General features: G+C 42.7%; 1 protein-coding gene across 2 annotated transcripts in view; it reads left to right on the forward strand.

Moving 5' to 3' along the window:
* adam10a (ADAM metallopeptidase domain 10a) overlaps positions 1–20,923 on the forward strand; it is a 287,101-nt gene that overhangs the window by 233,006 nt on the left and 33,172 nt on the right. For both annotated transcript variants that reach the window (XM_060911474.1, XM_060911475.1), the window contains exons 5-8: positions 13,708–13,808; positions 16,116–16,283; positions 16,601–16,693; positions 20,215–20,398. In XM_060911474.1, coding sequence (XP_060767457.1) covers positions 13,708–13,808; positions 16,116–16,283; positions 16,601–16,693; positions 20,215–20,398 — 546 coding nt within the window. The remainder of the gene's footprint in view (positions 1–13,707; positions 13,809–16,115; positions 16,284–16,600; positions 16,694–20,214; positions 20,399–20,923) is intronic.

Here is a 20,923-nt window from a genome sequence, read left to right on the forward strand (position 1 = left end):
TGCGCCTTAATCCTGTGCAGGTGCGAGTTGTTTACAGCGCGCACACATGCTGTCCAGAGCGTGCCCTAGAGTCTATCTGATGCACGTGCCAAGGCGCGAAATTAGTGCAAAAATTAATGTTGACATAAATATCTTATGCCAAATTATTATGGCATGTTACAAAAAATAAAGAAAAAATATCAGAGTCCTCGTCTCCAATTTACGAGTCTGAATGCAGTTAATGCACAAGTCTGAGTCATCAGTGCTCAAGTCCAAGTCAAGTCATGAGTCCTTAAAATTAAGGCACAAGTCAGGACTCGAGTACTATAAGCCTGCTACATATAGCATAGGTATATACTGTATAAACGATATAATTTATTGTCATATCTCTCAGCTCTGTAGTCTTTCCAGTGGAGTCCTGGGATTGTAAATGAAAGTTCAGTTTGGTAACTGTGATGGTCTCTCTTGCTATGGTGTTATAGATGAAGAATAGTGAACTGCCTGTTTAAGTGGCATGCGGGAAATTTCAACCAGACTGCTGCCTGTTCCCATAATAAATAAAGAAATCAACCAGAAATATAAAACTCTATAGTATTCAGTCTTCGTGGTATATTTGTCATCAGGCTCCTTGACATTCTACAAATGAGCAAAAGAGTTTTCTAAGCATAACTGCCTCAGAGTCATTCAAATCTCTGGCAGCAGACCGTATCAGACAAGCAGCACTTTCTCATTCCTGCAAGAAACGTCATGCAGGAGCTCAGTATTCGTCAGGACCATCAGTGTAAGATGGCTCAGCTGCCAGTGCAGTTTAAAGCCCTGTCAGAAATACAGTTTCTTTGGCTGAAATCCTTTCTGTGGTTAACTTTACTGCTGACACAAATACAACATGGTGTCTCACACTGCCATCTTTGCCAGTGCCAGAATAAAAATAAATTTAACAGATTGACGACCCCCTTTGATCATCCGCCAGTCCCATCCTCCAGCCAGCTCTCCCTATCACAGTACAGCAGCTTCATGAAGCCAAGATAACTACATCTATTCGAACTGTTTCTCATGCTGCGTGATGCACTCTGAAGAAACCGCTATCTACCCTCTTCCACATACACGACCTTACGGGCACCTACCATAGGCTGGTGTTGCTGTGATTAACAGGGAGAGAGAGAGTTTACGGTCTTGACTCCCAGCCATGGATGGCTGTAGCATGTCGGGATTTGAACTCATGATCTTTGGATGATAGGACAAATGTTTCCGAGTTTTATTATTTCACTTGCTAAATTGTAGCTATCTAGTAGCACCAGAATATAAGATATTCAATAAATTTAGATTCGGAGCTAAACTACAGTGGGTTAAAGATCTGATGACACGTTTTTGACATCTTTGGCGATGTTTTATAACATAAAAAGTAATTCCCGATGATCCGTATATTAATTCACAAAGGCGCCTATTTTACAAGTTATGATAAAAAACGCGGCTATTTGGGCAAATTTGACGGGGCTGCAGCACCCAGGAGACGAATGAGGAGGAGGGGCTATATGATGTCATCGAAAGAATCTTCCTCCTCACTTACCAGTTTGTTGTTGATGCGCCAGGTGTTCAGTTTGTCATTATTAGTATTATTATTATACATTTTGTGTATATATATATATATATATATATATATATATATATATATATATATATATATATATATATATATATATACACACAATATATATATTAGTGCTGTCAAAAATGTCGCGTTATTAACGCATTAACTTGACTCAATTTTAACGGCGATGATTTTTTTTACCACGAGATTAACGCTCTGTGACATGATGTAGGTTTTTCATAAGCTTTTGAAACTGCCAGGAACTTGGAACAGAGACTTTGCTTAGAAAAACGATAGCAGCTAGACTGTAATGCCCTGCACAGCCAGAGTCCTCTGCCTTCCCCCGAAGAGCCACGGTGCTCGGCTTAGGTTTCGTTTTCCCATCGGCGGCTCCAGCCCGACTTTGCAGTGGCTGTGACAAGACGTGTTATGCTCTGCAATTAAAAAAAAAAACATTGGTACAACCAGTGTTCGAACTATGCCGATATTTTCGGGGGTCCCTTTTTTTCCCTTGGGAGGGTGCTTGCGCTTGTCTCAGAGCGCGGCTCTCCATCGCGCGCTCACTTCGGATATGCAAATGCTTCCCATTACACACGATTGCTATGTCAATAAACATCATTTTGCCAATATTTTAGAGACCCCCCCAACATTTCCCAAATCATGTTTTCAAGGGATCTCATGTCTGTTTCAGGGGATCTCGGATCCCCCGAGTACCCCCGTAGTTCGAACGGTGAGCAAGCCCATTCACTTTTTTATGCTGATAAGAGAATTACAATGGTTTTTCATGTGACAAAAATGTGCGATTAAATTGCGATTAATCGCAAGTTAACTATGACAGTCACGACATTAATCGCGATTAAATATTTTAATCACTTGACAGCACTAATATATATATATATATATATATATATATATATATATAGTTATTATGCCTTCGCGTTGTGTTGCCGGCTTTTGCTCCCAAACCCACAAGGATGGGGTAAGTTTATTCAAGTTTCCCAGAGATCCCGAGGTGCATGCGAAGTGGGTGAAGCAAGTCAGGCGCACTCGTGACAAGTGGGAGCCCTCACCAACATCCGTCCTGTGCTCTGAACACTTCGATTTGGATTGTTTTGACACCCTTCCCAGCTTAAAAGAATCTCTTGGGTGTTCAGTTCAGCACAAACGTGTGTTACTACCATCAGCAGTGCCTACAGTATTTACAGTGTTCATCACAAATATACAGATACAAAATACAGATCTTTCAATAACAGTGTTATGTATTCACGGTAGGCACTGTCTTCGACGGTGTTGGATGGTTTGTTTACGTCTTCTTAGTACTAATACAAAAAAAAAACTGATCTATGGGTATGGGCATCATATCGCCTAGTCTTCCTCCCCACTTGCTGGTTTGTTGATGTGACAGATTTGTAGTAGCAGTTGTAGTATTTTGCCTTTGCATTGTGGTCTCTTATTGCCAAGTTGAAAGAATTTGTTTCTCAAAGCAAACACTGAGGGAACGCTAACTTAGCCAGACAAGTAGGCTACAGATTGTCATTTGCTTACGCTGATGTAGGTTATCAAATATTTTGCTTCATTCAAGGATAAAACTAAGAAGCCATAAACTAGAAGACGTGCCTGCCAATATTATCCTAAATGTACCACGGATCAGGCATAGTCGTAAGCTTATTATGTTAGCTGTTTGATTCCGTAACATTTTGAACAAATACGGGTTGACCTACCAATCCTTGTTATCCAACCTTGTGTTGTTCGTCAATGCTGGGCTGTCTGCCTGTCCGCTGTCCATCTCGGAGTCAGAGTCGCTCTCAGATCGGTGCACAGTAACAGGTTCAAACCTGTACGGTTGGATGCACCCGTGTTCGTCATCACTAGATTCTTCCGATCTATCCCACTCACAACACAATTCTAGACTCCCAGAAGAGGAAGAGCTAGCACTAGAGAGTTCACCGGCGTTTTCATGCGCCATTTCCATTGAGTAGAACCAGAGTAGAACAGCCAGTGAACCGCAGCGTGTTCTTACGCTGACGTCACAGCATGGCCGCGAGCCACGGACCCAGTTTTCTTGCGCTGTGCAATTAAAAGTTGGATATTCGCGTAACAACAGCTTCTTTTCACGTAATTATAACAGAAATCTAACATGTTTGCCATGTTGTATAGTTTATTTAAGAAATTGCATAGAGTCATGTTCGTGTCATCAGATCTTTAAACTAAGTGACTTGAATAGCTTGGATCAGTCATGAATAAGTTTCTGTAAAGATGTGGGCTTTTTTTTTTGAGATTTTTTTTTAAAGTGTTTTTGGAAGGAGCTTACAGTGTCAGTGCTTTGTAGCAGGTAAATCTGTTCCACACCAGCAGTTTCCATTGCAGTTATGTTCAAAATAGAAGCAATATTTAAAAAGAAAAAAAAGTCGGCAAAACATAATTGCGAGTGGTCTGTATTTCCATTGAGTGATGTTATGTGATTAAAGCTGGGTTTTCACCTTTCACGATGGCTCTTACAGCGCACTCTTTTTTTTTCAGAAAGGTAGCATTTCTATTTGTTCGTCATGTCATGTGGCTTAAAACCACCTTATGTAGTCGTAAGAACATTTTTGCGATATTTGAGTGTTTTTCAAAATTCACATTTCTGTTACTTGTTTTTTAAGTTTGCGGTTTCAAATTAAGCAGGTTGATGGAAACACGGCTATTGATTATTTTCCTATCACTGCAGTTAGTAAATGTTACTGAGAAAAAGTAAGTAAAGTGTATAACTTGTTAACTGAACATTGTAACCTAGATGCAGTTCTGAAGTGTTTTGTGGTGTTTTTGTTTTTATCCTCCACTGGCTAAAAGGCCTGAAGGGGGATTATGTCGTGGCGATTTCCGTCTGTCCGTCCCAGGAAGGGTGCTTACCTTCCGAAATCAACCCCTCTCACAATTTTTGGAGGAATTTCACAAAACTTGGCAGGATTCTTTGTTATATGTCGGTAATACACATATTCTAATTTCATTAAATTCGGTCACATTTGACCAGAGTTACAGCCCTTGATTAACAAAATTACACTTTTCATGAGAGTGTGTTTTCCTTCTGAAATCAACTCCTCTCACAATTTTTGGAGAATTTCACCAAACTTGGCAAAAGGCCTCGTTATATGTCGTTACTACGCATGTTGTAATTCCGTTCAATTTGGTTGCATTTTACCAGAGTTGTGGCCCTTGATTAACAACCTTGTACTTTCACATTTTCATGAAGGTGTGCTCGCCTTCTGACATCAACTCCTCTCACAATTTTTGGACGAATTTCTCGAAGCTTGGCAAAAGGCCTTGTTATATGACGGTAATACGCATATTGCGATTTAATTTCATTTGTGAAGATTTTCCCAGAGTTTTAACCCTTGATTAAATAACTTGTACTTTAACAATTTCATGAGGGTGTACATTCTTCTGAAATCAACTCCTCTCACAATTTGTGGAGGAATTTCACCAAACTTGGCAAAAGGCTTTGTTATATGACAGTTATACGCAGATTGAAATTTCATTTAATTTGGGCAGATTTTACCAGTTATGCCCTCGATTATTAACAAACTTGTACTTTGGCAATTTCATCAATGTGTGCTTGCTTTCTGAAATCAACTTCCCTCACAATTTTTATCCCCCGCTGGCCGAAAGGCCCGAATGGGGATTATGTCGTAGCGATGTCCGTCCGTCCGTCCCGGGAAGGGTACTCACCTTCTGAAATCAACTTCTCTTACAATTTTTGGAGGAATTTCACGAAACTTGACAGGATTCGTTGTTATACGTCAGTAATATGCATATTGTAATTTCGTTCAATTCAGTCGCGTTTTCCCCAGAGATATGGCCTAGTTACTAGCGAGGGATATTGTGCTCTCTCTGACCACTCTTGTGGGTGTTTTTTTTTTTTTTAATGACGGTGATCCAGCTTGGGTACTACACCTGCTTTAGACTTGTTTCCTCTAAGAATGAAATGGACACAACAACAAAGCACTTCTTCGAAAGGCAGTAAATAGTGGCGTATTTGAGGTGTGCAGTCTGCTTCGCTTTGATCAGCAGCTGAGAGAGCTGTGTGGAAGTGTGAAAGGCAGGACTGCGAGTCTGTGCTCACTAATGAGGCAGTATTTTTAGCAGGGAAGGTAACAAGGTGAAATCTGCTTTCACTGAAAGAACTGACTCACATGTTAGACACTACACATTTTTCTCCTTCTCCCATCACACCACAGGAAGACTGCATACCCACTCACTTCTTCCAGCTTGTCCCACTTGTGTGTGGGGTCGCTGCCATGTGGACCCTATTGATCCACATGTCATATTAACCAGGGCATAGTTTTACGCCGGATGCCCTTCCTGCCACAACCCTCCCATTTCCACGCTTGGGAAACAACGGAAAATTTAGAGTAGCCAGTTAGCCTAACTGCATGTCTTTGGACTGTGGGGGAAACCCATACAAACTCTACACAGAAAGGCCCCCGCCAGTCGCTGGACTTGAACCCAGAACCTTCTTGCTGCAAGGCGACAGTGCTAACCTGGAAGTTGTGGCTTTTTTAATATGTCCACTTGCTTATTTAGCAGGTGTAGCGAGGTATAATAAGAAATACAGTACTATGTATGCTTCAGTGTTTTATTAGCTCAGCTAATTATTTTGTTTCTCGTGTTGAGTGCAATTCTCTAATCTGACTGCATCATCATCATCTTAATCAGCTCTGTACATTCAGAACGGCACTGCTGATGTTTGAGCTCATTCAGAGAGAATCATCAGATCTTCACCGAATCATCTTCATCTGCATATTTTAATAAAAGTTCCCTAAATGATGTCCCTGACTTGTTAGCGTTGTTGGCTAGTCAGCATGATCTACTGTATAATTCATAACCCACAGGCCCTTAAAAAGCCTTTTTGCATATTACATGCGTTTCGTGTATTACAGCCCTGACTTAATATGCATTTTGTTGTCTTGAAATGTCTTGCATTTAAAGCTAGACGGCCTTTCGATTTCATAAAACCGGTGAAATTTAGTTCTCTCTGAAATTTGGTCATTGTGATATATGTTTATTTCTGTAATATCTCACAAAAATCAGGCCATTCTGTGGTTGGGAAGTATATAATTTGAGGGGATTCCTGAGCAAATAATGTGCATGAAATGGCTCGCTTTGCGCAGTCAAGCAGACAGAGGAAGTCCATGTGTGCATGCGCAGGTTTACCTTCTTCATCTTTTGGGTTTTACAGCAGCTGGCATCCACAGTGTTGCATTACTGCCATCTACAGGTTTACCTTTGACCGTGCGCTGACAGTTACATCATTCTGTCGCTAAACGAACAGCTGATCACACCGAGGTGCTCGCTGACCGCCGATATTTATTAGTCTGGTCCTGCGTTTCCTTTCCTTCGCAGCATAACGTCTTTTCTTCTCACTTTCCGTTACTGTAGTCGGTCTTTCATGTTTCATTCACGTCCTCCATTTTTCTGTCCTGTTTCAAATTTGTATCCCACAATGCCTTGTGCAAACAGGGGAAGCCCACCACGTCATGCATGACGTAGTATCTTGAATTGGGTCATGGTGAAGCAGGAAAAAACAGTGGCGAAGTTAGGGCCATGTGGCTCTAAATTCATTAATTGTTCTATTTTTAAAAACCTAATAAAATTGGAAGTCTGTGATTTGAATTCAGTAGCTTTCGGTCCACGAAACAAAAATAATTGGGTGTCAGGGAAAATACTTTTTATGACCTAAATTTGAAAAATATGAAAGGCAGTATAGCTTTAAATTCCCATCTTAGTTTTAGGGCACAGATACAGTATTATTAACCGAGTGTCTTTTTGATTTTTTTTTTTTTTGAGGTGCTTTTAGATTCTGTATGTCATCCCGTAGGTTTGGTTTTAAGTTACATTTGATGAAGCTTTGAGAGATGTGCATTAGACAGAGCGCATGATTATTAGTATTGTTAAGAAATTGTGATGAGTAAGAAGGTTAAGAATGCTGTTAAAACTTTACGGATGAGAGAATGAAAGGTGTTGACAGATTTCTCATTCTACATGCTTGGTGCTTGTTTTGTGTGTGTGTGTGTGTGTGTGTGTGTGTTTGTGTGTGTGTGTGTGAGAGAGAAGGAAAGCTGGTAGAGTCACATGACCCTATCATGTGATTGCTCATCCAGAGGTTAAAGGTGCAATTCAAATCTCACCTCACTACTGTCGAGAGCAAGACAAACCTGTGATAAATTAGGTGGTGTTTACATTAGACCGTGTCCGTCTCGTTTTCGTCGCGGATGCACTGTCCGTTCACATTAAAACGCCGGGAAACGACTCCACAGGCGGAACAACTTGAATCCGCCAGGGCCCACGTATTCAACCCAGTTCATATCTGATCCGGTGCTGTGTAAACATTGAGATACGAGGAAACGCAGTGCTGAGCTCTAGCTGACGTCGTCATTGGACAACGTCACTGTGACATCCACCTTCCTGATTCGCTGGCGTTGTTCATGCCACGTTGGTCATGTGACGCGACTGCTGAAAAACGGCGCGGACTTCACTTCCTGCTATTGTTTCCGCCTTGTATCACCTTTTTGTTTTTCATTAAAGAGTAAAAAAGTATGAATATAATGCTTTGCTTTGTCATTCTTAATGTTGTTCATGGTAAGATGCAAATACTGCCCATTGTGTAGTTATGATTGTCTTTAGGCTTGCCATCCTTCCACTTGCAAGTGGTGAGTGACTTGCGCATGCCCGATATGCACTGGGATCACACACACAGCGGCTCAGTCCTGAATCACTGCTCGTGCGCTTCACTTGCGCACTCTGTGAGCTGCGCAGGGCACTCGCTGTTCAGGGCGGAGTGATTTGGAGCGCAGCCGCTGAGGAGGAAGCGCTGAGCCGCACTGACACATTTCAACTTACGTGCCGAATTAGTCATGTGATTAGCGTATCCGTGTATTGGCGTTGCTGTGTGCACGCGAATCGTGTATTGGCGTTGCTGTGTGCACGCGAATCGTTTTAAAAACGTTAATCTGATGATCCGCTGATACGGTCTAATGTAAACACCACCTTATTGATGTGTGTGTGTGTGTGTGTGTGTGTGTGTGTGTGTGTGTGTGTGTGTGTGATAACAGTGTGTTACAGCAGTGGTTCTCAAAGTGGGATTCAGGGACCCCCAGGTCTCAGGATGTGTTTTTTTTCTTTTTTTTTTGGTTAAATCAGTCTACTATTATGAAAGGTGTTATATTTATTCCATGAGTTGTTTGTCACAAGTCTAATGGGTTTAATCCAAACCTCAGTTATTCAAAAAAAAAAAAAAGTCACCCTTGAATTTTAATCCTGACCTCGGAACAGCCAGCAGATTTTGTGAGGAAGACCTCAAACATCTTTGCATAATCAACAGTGGTAGAAGGTGACAGTAATGAAGAGTTTTAATAAGACAAATACATGCACTGTAATCTGAAAACTTAAATGAACATGGAGCCAATGACAAGAACCGAAAGACAAATGAGAAGAGAGGAATTTCTGAGTTGCTGGATTATGTTGTAAAAGCAGTTTGTGTGTGTGTTTGAGAGAGAGGGCTGTTCCATGCTATGCTGGAAAGGTTTGATGGAAAAGTCCTGTTTTCTTTTGCACTGTGTGTATGGAAGTGCTTCTTGTTTCCTGCTCTGTATTACATCATGAGACAGTGAGAGTCAGAACAATAGGACCAAGCAGTTCTCGGGACTTACTGAGAAGAGCTACCCGATGTGGAGCTCCCCTGAGAGCTACATACCTTCAAGGGCTTTTTTTTTTTTTTTTTCCTGTTTTTGCATTCGCACCACCAGTAGTAAGTAAGCCGGCTTGCTAGAGTGATGCTAGCAGGAAATGCGAGCTAAGATTTTTATATTTCACTTAAACCTGTCACAATCATGCTGCATTTCCTCTGTCACATATACGCTCAATAAAGCCTGGACTTCACCGTACCTCAAAGAGCACGCTAAAAAAAAGTGAAGTCAAGTTTATTTGTACAGCGCTTTTAACAACAGACATTGTCGCAAAGCAGCTTTACAGAAGATAAAGACTTTAAACATGAGCTAATTTGATCCCCGATGAGCAAGCCTGTGGCGACGGTGGCAAGGCAAGTTTATTTATATAGCACATTTCATACACAGTGGCAGTTCAATGTGCTTTACAGAAGTAAAAGCAAAAGAGTAAACAATAGAAAATAAAATTACATAAAATAAATGGGGAAGAAGAGAGAAAAAAATAATAAGAATAAGGTGGCAAGGAAAAACCGCCTCAGACGACACGAGGAAGAAACCTTAAAAGGAACCAGACTCAAAAGGGAACCCATCCTCATTTGGGTGATAACAGATCTCATCTCATTATCTCTAGCCGCTTTATCCTGTTCTACAGGGTCGCAGGCAAGCTGGAGCCTATCCCAGCTGACTACGGGCGAAAGGCGGGGTACACCCTGGACAAGTCGCCAGGTCATCACAGGGCTGACACATAGACACAGACAACCATTCACACTCCCGACAACCAATGACACAGCCATCGCTGGGTGTATCAGTAATGACAGAGAGGAGGCGTATAGGAGCCTGGTGAGGGACTTTGCTGTGTGGTGCAACAGGAACCATCTGCAGGAAACTCCTGTGGATGTTCTATCAGTCCGTGGTCGCCAGTGTCCTGTTTTACACCGTGGTGTGCTGGGGGGGCAGCACATCCAAGAAGGACACATCCAGGCTGGACAAACTGATCAGGTGGGCCGGCTCTGTGGTCAGCATGAAGCTGGACTCTCTGGTGACGGTGGCAGAGAAGAGATCTATGGACAAACTATTGAACATCATGGACGATGCCAGTCACCCTCTGCACACCGTCATCAGCAACCAGAGGAGCCTGTTCAGTGACAGAATGCTCCTTCCCAAGTGCAGGACGAACAGACTTAAAAACTCCTTTATCCCTCACGCCATCAGACTGTACAACTCCTCTCTGGGGGGTAGGAGGGGGAACAGGAGGACAGAGGACAGGAAGGAGCAGTAGCCTAGCCTAACAATAAGCAATACCGGACAATGTGCAATATAATGTGCAATATAAAGTGCAATATCTCTCCTGCCGCGCCCCCCCTTTTTTTCCCCTCCTTCCCCCTCCCTTCCCCATATCTTATTCTTTTTATATTTGTATATGTAAATAATTTATTTTAATTTATCTAGAAGTTTTCTCTATTTCTTTTCTCTGTTTATCTGTAATGATGCTGCTGGAATCTTAATTTCCCTGAGGGAACCCGCCCAAAGGGATCAACAAAGTTTTATCTAATCTAATCTAATCTAATCTAATCTAATCTAATCTAATCTAATCTAATCTAATCTAATCTAATAAAAACTATTAACAAAAGGCTTGACTAAAAAGATATGTTTTCAGTCTAGACTTGAACGCTGAGACTGTGTCTGAGTCCCGAACACTACTTGAAAGGTTGTTCCATAACTGTGGGGTTTTGTAAGAAATGGCTCTGCCCCCTGATGTAGCCTTCACTATAGAGGTACCAACAGATAGCCTGCACCTTTTGTCCCTCAAATCCCAAAAGTCCTACAAATGGCATTCTAAGAACTGTGATCGTTCTCAGTTCCTGCAGTGAGGGCCCACAAAAAAAGGAGGAACTTCCTGTAAATGTTCGAAGAACTATGAAAATGTTTCTCCAGTCCAAAATTGCCTACCGCTCTTTGCTTTTTATGAGGTGTGAACGAGGTGGTTTTCTCTCATCGTGAACACATCCGCTGCCTCATCCTGTTTCCAGCCTTGGCCTCAGTAATTAGGGACGCACAGCACATCTTCACATTGTCCTGCTGTGTTTTCTAGCACTTGTCACCTTTACACTGCATGTCGCATATCCCCAAAATAGCTCTTGTTCTCGTCTCCTGGTCTGGCATGTGTCAGCATTTGTTTTATTTTTTTGGGTAAAAATGTTTTTTGTAGTAGGGCTGTGTTCTGAGGCAGCCTCGGGCCTTGTTAAGGTTCAGGACATGGCCGAGCTGAGGTTGCATCAACGGAAAGCCTCAGTATGGCTTTAAATTCTGACCTGTGCAATGGATATGGACAGAGTAGACAGATGAGAAGACAGAGCGAGAGAGGAAGAGAGAGCGAGAGAGAGAGAGATGTTGGAGGTTTTAATTCCCCAGGCACTTGTTAGTTCTCAGGCCACTGTGTATCTGTCTCAGTCAAACAGCAGCATAGCAGGTCTCAACCACAATGCAGTTTCTCCAGGCTTTTACATATACACACACACACACACACACACACACACACACACACACACGCACACACACACCTCTGAACAATACGCGTTTCTATTAGTCTGTGATGTGGATATGGGTCTGGATATGGACATGAAAAGTATTTCAACAGACTGGAACAAGCACTTGAAAAATACTGTGAACAATGGATTTAAAAAAAACTGGCCCTAGGTTGTAAAACCATTGCGGCTTTTGGAGCAGATCTTCTGTTGTGGATAATAACGAGCATTTATTTTTTTCGCGGTCAGATTTCCATCAAATTGTGCACTCTGATTGATTGGCTCACGAGCGGTCTGGCATCCTACGATACGGACCCCGGTTACGGATCTTTGGCGACTCGCTGGTTCACAACAACAAGCATAGTAGCAATTTTTGTCAACATTTATTTTCGCATTTCTCAGTATAATAGCATTAATTTTACAGCATGGATAGCGATAACGACAGTGTTCACAGCAAAAGTGAGTTTTACTACCCTGATGAAGACGAAATAAAAGAAAACATTTCAGGAGAAAGCCGAAAACCTGTAAATGTTGCTAACGGCGAGCAAAAACATGGCTGAATCCTGAATGACTCAATTTTGTATAAATAGGGGACTACATAGGCAGCAAAATGTAGGGTTTTTTTTCCTGCCATGGAAGTGCACTTGTATACCGAGGAGGAAGCCATTTGCATTACAGCTGTGAATGAGGATTCAAAATGCCAGTTCACCTTGGCTTTGGTTTCCCTTTCGGGCGCTCTCATTTTCTGTTAGAATTTGGTAAAGAAAAAAATAAATATATTATTTACCAGCTTAAGGTCGTTCCGTTTTGTGAAATACCGTGACCTCAGCCTTGAATACTGACCTCGGCCCAGATGCCTCGGTCAGTACTTTCAAGACCTTAGTCACGGTATTTCACCATACGGATCTCCCAGCTGGTAAATAATATATATTTATGTCAATTAATATTTACCTGAAGGCCGCTCATTGAGAGAGGACAGATTTCATAGATTTTTGTTTCATATCCCGTCTCTGATCTGATTAATGAAGTGATGAGACGGCTTGTTCAAAGTATGACAACATACTACAGATTTTACTGGAATATGCCTGTGTTAGTGTGTAACCTTGAAGTGGATTTCATCCACACTTTTATTTCTGAAACCTGCTGAAGTTTGCACTAACTGTGTTTTATTGCAGGGTTATTACCCAGCATGGTCTCTGTTAGTTATCGGTTTAAACCTGGCTTACGGCCATGCAGGAAGACACCAATTACTTTAATTAGGATATTGGATAAGCTTCTGTTTAATATGGAGTCATTGTAGCAAAAACAAAATACCTAATAATCCATTAATAATCTTATTGTTTCTTTTTATAACATTTGACCCTAAATGTTACATGTGGGGCGGCACGGTGGTGTAGTGGTTAACACTGTCGCCTCACAGCAAGAAAGTTCTGGGTTCGAGCCCAGCGGCCGGCGAGGGCCTTTCTGTGTGGAGTTTGCGTGTTGTCCGCGTGGGTTTCCTCCGGGTGCTCCGGTTTCCCCCACAGTCCAAAGACATGCAGTTAGGTTAACATGGGGTGGACATGCAGGTTAGGCTAACTGGTGGCTCTAAATTGACCGTAGGTGTGAATCTGAGTGTGAATGGTTGTTTGTCTCTGTGTCGGCCCTGCGATGACCTGGTGACTTGTCCCCGCCTCTCACCCATAGTCAGCTGGGATAGGCTCCAGCTTGCCTGCAACCCTGTAGAACAGGATAAGCGGCTACAGATGATGGATGGATGTTACATGTGTATTCATTTGGGTTACATGTACCATGCAGGTGAAAGACCAATTCATTCAAATGGACAAGAATCCAGCTATTTGCAGATCGGATTGAATCACCCTGCCCTGTGTGCATTTGTGTTTTATCTACCTTCATCATTCTTCATCCCTAGAATACCCTCACAAGTACGGCCGAGAGGGAGGTTGTGCAGATCACTCCGTCTTCGAGAAGATGAAGAAGTACCAGGCATCTGCTGTGGAGACTCCCACTGAGGTCAGTCCACAACTCCACAATGTCGAGAAATGCACTAGCTTCTAAAACATCGGGATGTAACAATACATTTTCATGACTGTCTCCTAAAACAGGTTGAGATTTAATAAATACAGTGTATCAGAAATATGAAATAGTAATACAGAGTTGTTTTTCTTCTTCTGTTCCTGAAATTAAAATGGTTGTGTTTCTGTCAGAAGTGATGTGTTGCGTCTCGCTTCACCTGATATACGCTTTGAGGAAAAGTGACAACAGCGCAGAGAAATGATTAAATTACTCGGAGACGTTCCGAGCTTTTAAAAGCGCCAGGCTCCATTTTGTAGATTCATCTGTCTTTATCTGTGAGCTTTTAAATGTTGGCTTGTTTTGGCCAAGTTTTCCTGACTGTCACTCAAATATGCAGCACAAAAATATACAGTCTAAAGCATCAACAAATCTTCTGCTTAGTGTGTAGTAAGTGTCTTATTGAAGACATCCAGACTGTTAAACTTTGTTGACGGCTAAAACAAAAAGTTATATGGTGTTATTTGTCAAAATTCTTCCTTTCTTTGTTTCTCTGTTACCGTAAAAGTGTGACTGACGACTCCTGCATTGAACAAGCAGTGTTCTAGTCGAGTCACTAAACCTCGAGTCCACTATTGATCCGAGTGGAGTCCGAGAACAAGACTCCAACCGCACCATTTGACGGTGGCTGTTTTAGCACCATTAACATGAATTTGTTCCTGAACATGACGTATGAACAGGTGAATGTGCTTCTCTTTATCAGAGTGTGAAGCATTCTGTCAGAGATGGTTGGAAGACGGATGTAAGTGCAGAAGGTGCGTTTACTAATACAAGTGAAGACGGTAAACAATCCAGAACGGCAGGCAAAATCGTAAAACAGTGAAACAGGCAATAGGTCGAGCGAGGCACAAACAGGCTATCGTAGACTCGGCAGAATCAAAGACAAGAAACAGGAAATCAGGGATCAGGAATGCAAACAAGGAAATAAGGCTCGGTAATGTGTCAGCAATGCAACTCAATACTTCGTAAAGTAAGTGTGTTTTCACAGTTTTTATAAAGGAGTGCTGATTGCGTCTTAATCCTGTGCAGGTGCGAGTTGCTTACAGAGCGCGCGCGAGAGTCTGCTTGGCACGTGCACTGTCTGGCGCGCGCCCAAGAGTCTATCTGATGCACGTGCCAAGGTGCGCAGGTGTGACACTTTTGCACGAAATTAGTACAAAAATTAATGTAGATAAAAATATCTTATGTCAAATTATTATGACTTTACAAAAAATAAAGGAAAAAATCAGAGTCCTCGTCTCCAATTTACAAGCCCGAATGCAGTTAAAGGAGAACTGAAGGCAAATTTTTTATTATCAAAATTCTATTTATCTCATTTTATTAAATGTAGGAATGCATTTTTGATAGCCATTGTGTCATTGCTATAGCAGGTTATGAGTGTTTGAAATACGCTATGTAATATATCAGTCCATATGTCAAAGCAATGGCCGTAAACGAGATTCGTTGAGATTTGTGCGAGACATCGTAGGACGGAAGTAAAACGTACAGCAGAAATTAAAGTGACCAACATCTGCCAACGTTGTCAAAAGACGCGCGCACCCTCTTTCGAATGCTGATGTGATCAAGCCAGAAGTTTTGTTTGTTTTGATAGCAATCAGGAAAGTTTAAAAAAAAAAAAGTCGGCAGTAATCGTCATTTAAACTCGTTTTTGTGCAATATTTCATTTGGAAAACAGTTTTCAAAATGGCGGCACTGACAACTGGCTGACACTTCACTTTTCGAAGTCTCGCACAAGTCTCCTGAAGATCACGCGGATAAGCGACGCCTGCTGTGGACCAAACAAACTAAATTCAACATGGCTAAAAACCGAATAGGCCGATAAGTATAATATTTAATTGCAATTAGTTGCCCATATGAGTCACGATATAAGGTTACTAAAACCGAAAACGCAATTGAATAGCACGTTAAGAAATAAAGCAAATTTAAAAATGACTTCAGTTCTCCGAATCCAAGTCCGAGTCATCAGTGCTCAAGTCCAAGTCAAGTCACAAGTCCTTAAAATTAGGGCACGAGTCAGACTCGAGTACTACAAGGCTGTGAACAGGTAAAATAGCTTTGTCTGAATACCTTTGTGTTCAGGGCAAATTCGAGCTTTTGAATTTTACTTGCTGGTCTTTTCCTGGAGCTGATGCCAGCAGTAATATAACTGAAGGCTGCTACAGATATTAATGGATTTTTGGATAGGTTCGACAATGTGTTGCACTGGTATTTCCATACTTAATTATTGTTGCTCTTTGGCTGCTGCAGGAAAAGAGCAGACAACATGCAGTGGACAAGGAGGAGCAGACGGATGAGCCGGTGATCCTGAGGAAGCGCCGAGCCGCTCAGGTTGAGAAAAACACCTGCCAGCTCTTCATCCAAACAGACCACCTCTTCTTCAAATACTACCGGACTAAAGAGGCCGTCATAGCTCAGGTACTGTGCGGTCGCACTATCGCACTAAACACACCACTGACCGGCTTCAGCAGAGCCAGATACACACTTATGCCTTATACTTTTGACTGGTAGGAGAAACAAGATGAGGTCCAACTCCACCCCCTGGACGGGACTAAAACAAACAGTAGCAAATTCCGTTACTAGGACGGGTTTTCCATGATCTCGAAAATGTATATTATTCACACAGCACTAATCAGCTGTTGTTCTAAACGTTTAAAACCCAGTTGGCCACGCTGATGCATTGGTGCTTGTGTTTTGTAAAGCTGCTTTAATACAGTATCTGTTTGTCCCAACAGATCTCCAGTCACGTGAAGGCCATCGACTCAATCTATCAGGCCACAGACTTCCAGGGCATCCGCAACATCAGCTTTATGGTCAAGAGGATCAGGGTATGTGTGTGTGTGTGTCTTGTCTGGTCTCTTTTGGCTCAATCAGCATTGTGCTCAGTGCTTGCATCATTTATTGTTGCTGCATGTGTGTGTATGAGAGAGAGAGAGGAGAGAGAGAGAAAGAAAACAAGGTGCATTGTCTGTTAACTCCAGTTATTTTCAAGTCAGCATGTGCTGAATATAAATGATGCAATACAGTCAAGCCAGACAGTCTGCACACCCCTTTCACCTTCTCCACATTTTATTACGTTACAGACTTATTCTACAATAGATTGAGTTCCTTTTTTGCCACAAAATTCTACACAAAATAGCCGATAATGACAAAGTGAAAGCAGGTTTTTAGACATTTCTCATCTCATCTCATTATCTGTAGCCGCTTTGTCCTGTTCTACAGGGTCGCAGGCAAGCTGGAGCCTATCCCAGCTGACTACGGGCGAAAGGCAGGGTACACCCTGGACAAGTCGCCAGGTCATCACAGGGCTGACACACAGACACAGACAACCATTCACACTCACATTCACACCTACGGTCAATTTAGAGTCATCAGTTAACCTAACCTGCATGTCTTTGGACTGTGGGGGAAACCGGAGCACCCGGAGGAAACCCACGCGGACACGGGGAGAACATGCAAACTCCGCACAGAAAGGCCCTCGCCGGTCACGGGGCTCGAACCCGGACCTTCTTGCTGTGAGGCGACAGCGCTAACCACTACACCACCGTGCCGCTCCTTTTAGACATTTGTGCTAATTTATTAAAAATCAAAATGTAAAATATCATATGTACACAGGTGTGCACACCCTTTGATATGACACCCAAAAGTGAGCTGAGGTGCATTTTGTTTCCAATGATACTGCTTGAGATGTTTTTACAACTTAATTGGAGTCCACCTGTGGTAAATTCAATTGATTGGACATGCTTGGGGATTGCCAAGACCTGCCTATATAAGGACCCACAGTTGACAGTGCATGTCAGAGTAAACTTCAAGCCGTGGGGTCAAAGGAATTATCTGCAGACCTCAGAAACAGGATTGTGTCAAGACATAGATCTGGAGCAGGGTACATAAAAATTGCTGCAGCTTCACAGGTCCCAAAGAGCACAGTGGCCACCATCATTCGGAAATGGAAGAAGTTTGGAACCACCAAGAATCTTCCTAGACCTGGCCGCCCGGTCAAACTGAGCAATCGGGGAAGACGAGCCTTGGCCAGGGAGGTGAGTAGGAACCCAAGGGTCACTCTGACAGAGCTCCAGTGTATCCTTGTGAAGATGGGAGAACCTTTCAGAAGCTCAACCATCCAGGCAGCACTCCACAAATCAGGCCTTTATGGTAGAGTGGCCAGACGGAAGCCACTCCTTAGTAAAAGGCACATGACCGCCCGCTTGGAGTTTGCCAAAAGGCAGCTAGAGGACTCTCAAACCATGAGAAACAAGATTCTCTGGTCTGATGAAACTAAAATTGACCTTTTTGGCCTGAATACCAAGTGTCACGTCTGGAGGAAACCAGGCACCACTCATCACCTGGCTAATGCCATCCCTACAGTGAAGCATGGAGGTGGCAGCATCATGATGTGGGGATGTTTTTCAGCAGCGGGAACAGGGCGACTAGTCCTGATAGAGGGAAAGATGAATGCAGCTAAGTACGCCAAGATCCTTGAAGAAAACCTGCTCCAGAGCACTCTGGACCTCAGACTGGGGTGAAGGTTTACCTTCCAACATGACAATGACCCGAAGCACACAGCCAAGAGAACAAAAGAGTGGCTTCGGAGAAAGTCTGTGAATGTCCTTGAGTGGTCTGGGCTCTGGCTGGGCCAGAAAACCTGTTTTCACTTCGTAATTATTGGTGATTGTGTGTAGATATCTCATCTCATCTCATTATCTCTAGTCGCTTTATCCTGTCCTACAGGGTCGCAGGCAAGCTGGAGCCTATCCCAGCTGACTATGGGCGAAAGGCGGGGTACACCCTGGACAAGTCGCCAGGTCATCACAGGGCTGACACATAGACACAGAAAACCATTCACACTCTCACCTACGGTCAATTTAGAGTCACCAGTTTTTTTTTTAAAGATATTTTTTGGGCTTTTTTTTCACCTTTATTATTGGATAGGACAGTGTAGAGACAGGAAATGAGCAGGAGAGAGAGACGGGGAGGGATCGGGAAATGACCTCAGGCCGGAATCGAACCCGGGTCGCCCGGATTTATGGTATGGCGCCTTATCCACCTGAGCCACGACGCCCCCAATTTAGAGTCACCAGTTAACCTAACCTGCATGTCTTTGGACTGTGGGGGAAACCGGAGCACCCGGAGGAAACCCACGCGGGCACGGGGAGAACATGCAAACTCCGCACAGAAAGGCCCTCGCTGGCCATGGGGCTCGAACCCGGACCTTCTTGCTGTGAGGCAACAGCTAGTGTGTAGATATTTGAGGCAATTAAAAAAAAATGACCTCAGTCTATTGTAGAATAAGTCTGTAATGTAATAAAATGTGGAGAAGGTGAAAGGGCTGTGCAGACTTTCTGGCTTGACTGTTCATGTAATTTATAATGCATATGAGGTAACACCATATCGATATGGGAAGATTGCAGAGCTCCTGCTCCCGCGTGCATGCGAGTGAAAACCGTCTGCTCCTGTGACTTTTGTGTTGGTCCTGTGGGTCCTGCACAATCCCTGTCCCTTACACACAGCTCTAATGCAGAGGAGCCCTTTAATTTCGATCACTGTAATCATTTTGTGCAATGAGCATTTGTTTTGGCGCCTTCTTGTACTTGCTTGTCATTGCTAATTCAAGCATGACCTTATCTTCAGTATCTTGTCATGCTGTCACACAGACGTGTATCAGTTAGATGCTTATCTCTGCTCTAACTACTCTGGTGCCAGAGAACTAATGAAGATCGGCTATGTTGAATAACCTGAAACCTCTTACTCAAAACCATTTTATATTGTTGAGATCACCTGGCATTTAGGAGCTGTCGTACATTACAGGCATTTAGCAGAAATGCTCTTATCTCTTATCCAGAGTGACCTACAACATGCCTAGAGCAGCCCAGGGAGCAGTTAGGGGTTAGGGGCCTTGCTCAAGGGCACTTCAGTCATTCCTGCTGGTCCAGGGAATCAAACCGGTGACCTTTTGGTCCCAAAGCTGCTTCTCTAACCATTAGGCTTCCTCAGAATAAAATATATAAAAAGTCCAAATGACCCCAACTGGGATTTCATCTTATTAGGAAAAAAAAATTGTTTCTTTTCCAGTAAGGATTTCTAAAGGATTTTATAAGCTTCTGTAAGAGATTTGATGTATTTCTTAATGAGAGCTGCAGCGACTCCTGAAACATATGTGGACTGATACAGATTGCTCAGCCTACATCGCAGTGCTGCTAACGACGCTCTCTTTCTCTGTCACTCTGTCTTTTAAATCTCCTGTCCGGGAAAAGACTTTCAATTTAAAGAAACTGTTTATCCAAAAAATGAATATATTTGCTGTAACCACTGTTGTTCCTGTGTGATTTTTTTTTTCCCCTTCCTCTTTTAGGTTAACACCACAGAGGACGAGCTGAACAAATCAAACCCGTTCCGTTTCGCCAACATCGGCGTAGAGAAGTTTCTGGAGCTGAATTCAGAACAGAATCATGATGAATTCTGCCTGGCTTACGTCTTCACTGACCGAGACTTTGATGATGGAGTTCTGGGACTAGCCTGGGTTGGAGCTCCATCAGGTACACACACCCACTCTCCCTCTCTCTCTCTCTCTCTCTCTCTCTCTCTCTCACACACACACACACACACCCTTATCTATCTTTTTTTTTTTTACACTCACACAGTGTTTGTGCTGAGTCAAGGACCTAGCAGAGCCTTTTAAGAACTGGGTCAAAGTTCTGCTGGAGTTGAACATCTCACACACCACCAATTGTGTTTTTTGTTTTTTTAAACACATAGCATACAAATTACAGCTATGGAGGATTTTTGGCTTTGAAAACATATTTTACTGCCTTAAGTTAAATTATTGGGTGTCTCTAGGTTGTGTTCAGTCACATGACTTTTGCTTGTGAATTTACTTCCGGTGAATGAAGTGGTGGTCAGACAAAACAATTTAGCTGCCATTATGTAAAGAGCTAGTGAATCCGTCTCCGACTATTTTCACAATTTAAAGGCCAATGCATGGTCAAGATACCTTCAGGAATTTGCTCTTTGCAATGGGATTAGAGCCTTACATGTTCACAAAGGATTTTTCCTACGAGTTG

This window comes from Neoarius graeffei, chromosome 27, assembly GCF_027579695.1.
Source record: "Neoarius graeffei isolate fNeoGra1 chromosome 27, fNeoGra1.pri, whole genome shotgun sequence".
NCBI lineage: Eukaryota > Metazoa > Chordata > Actinopteri > Siluriformes > Ariidae > Neoarius > Neoarius graeffei.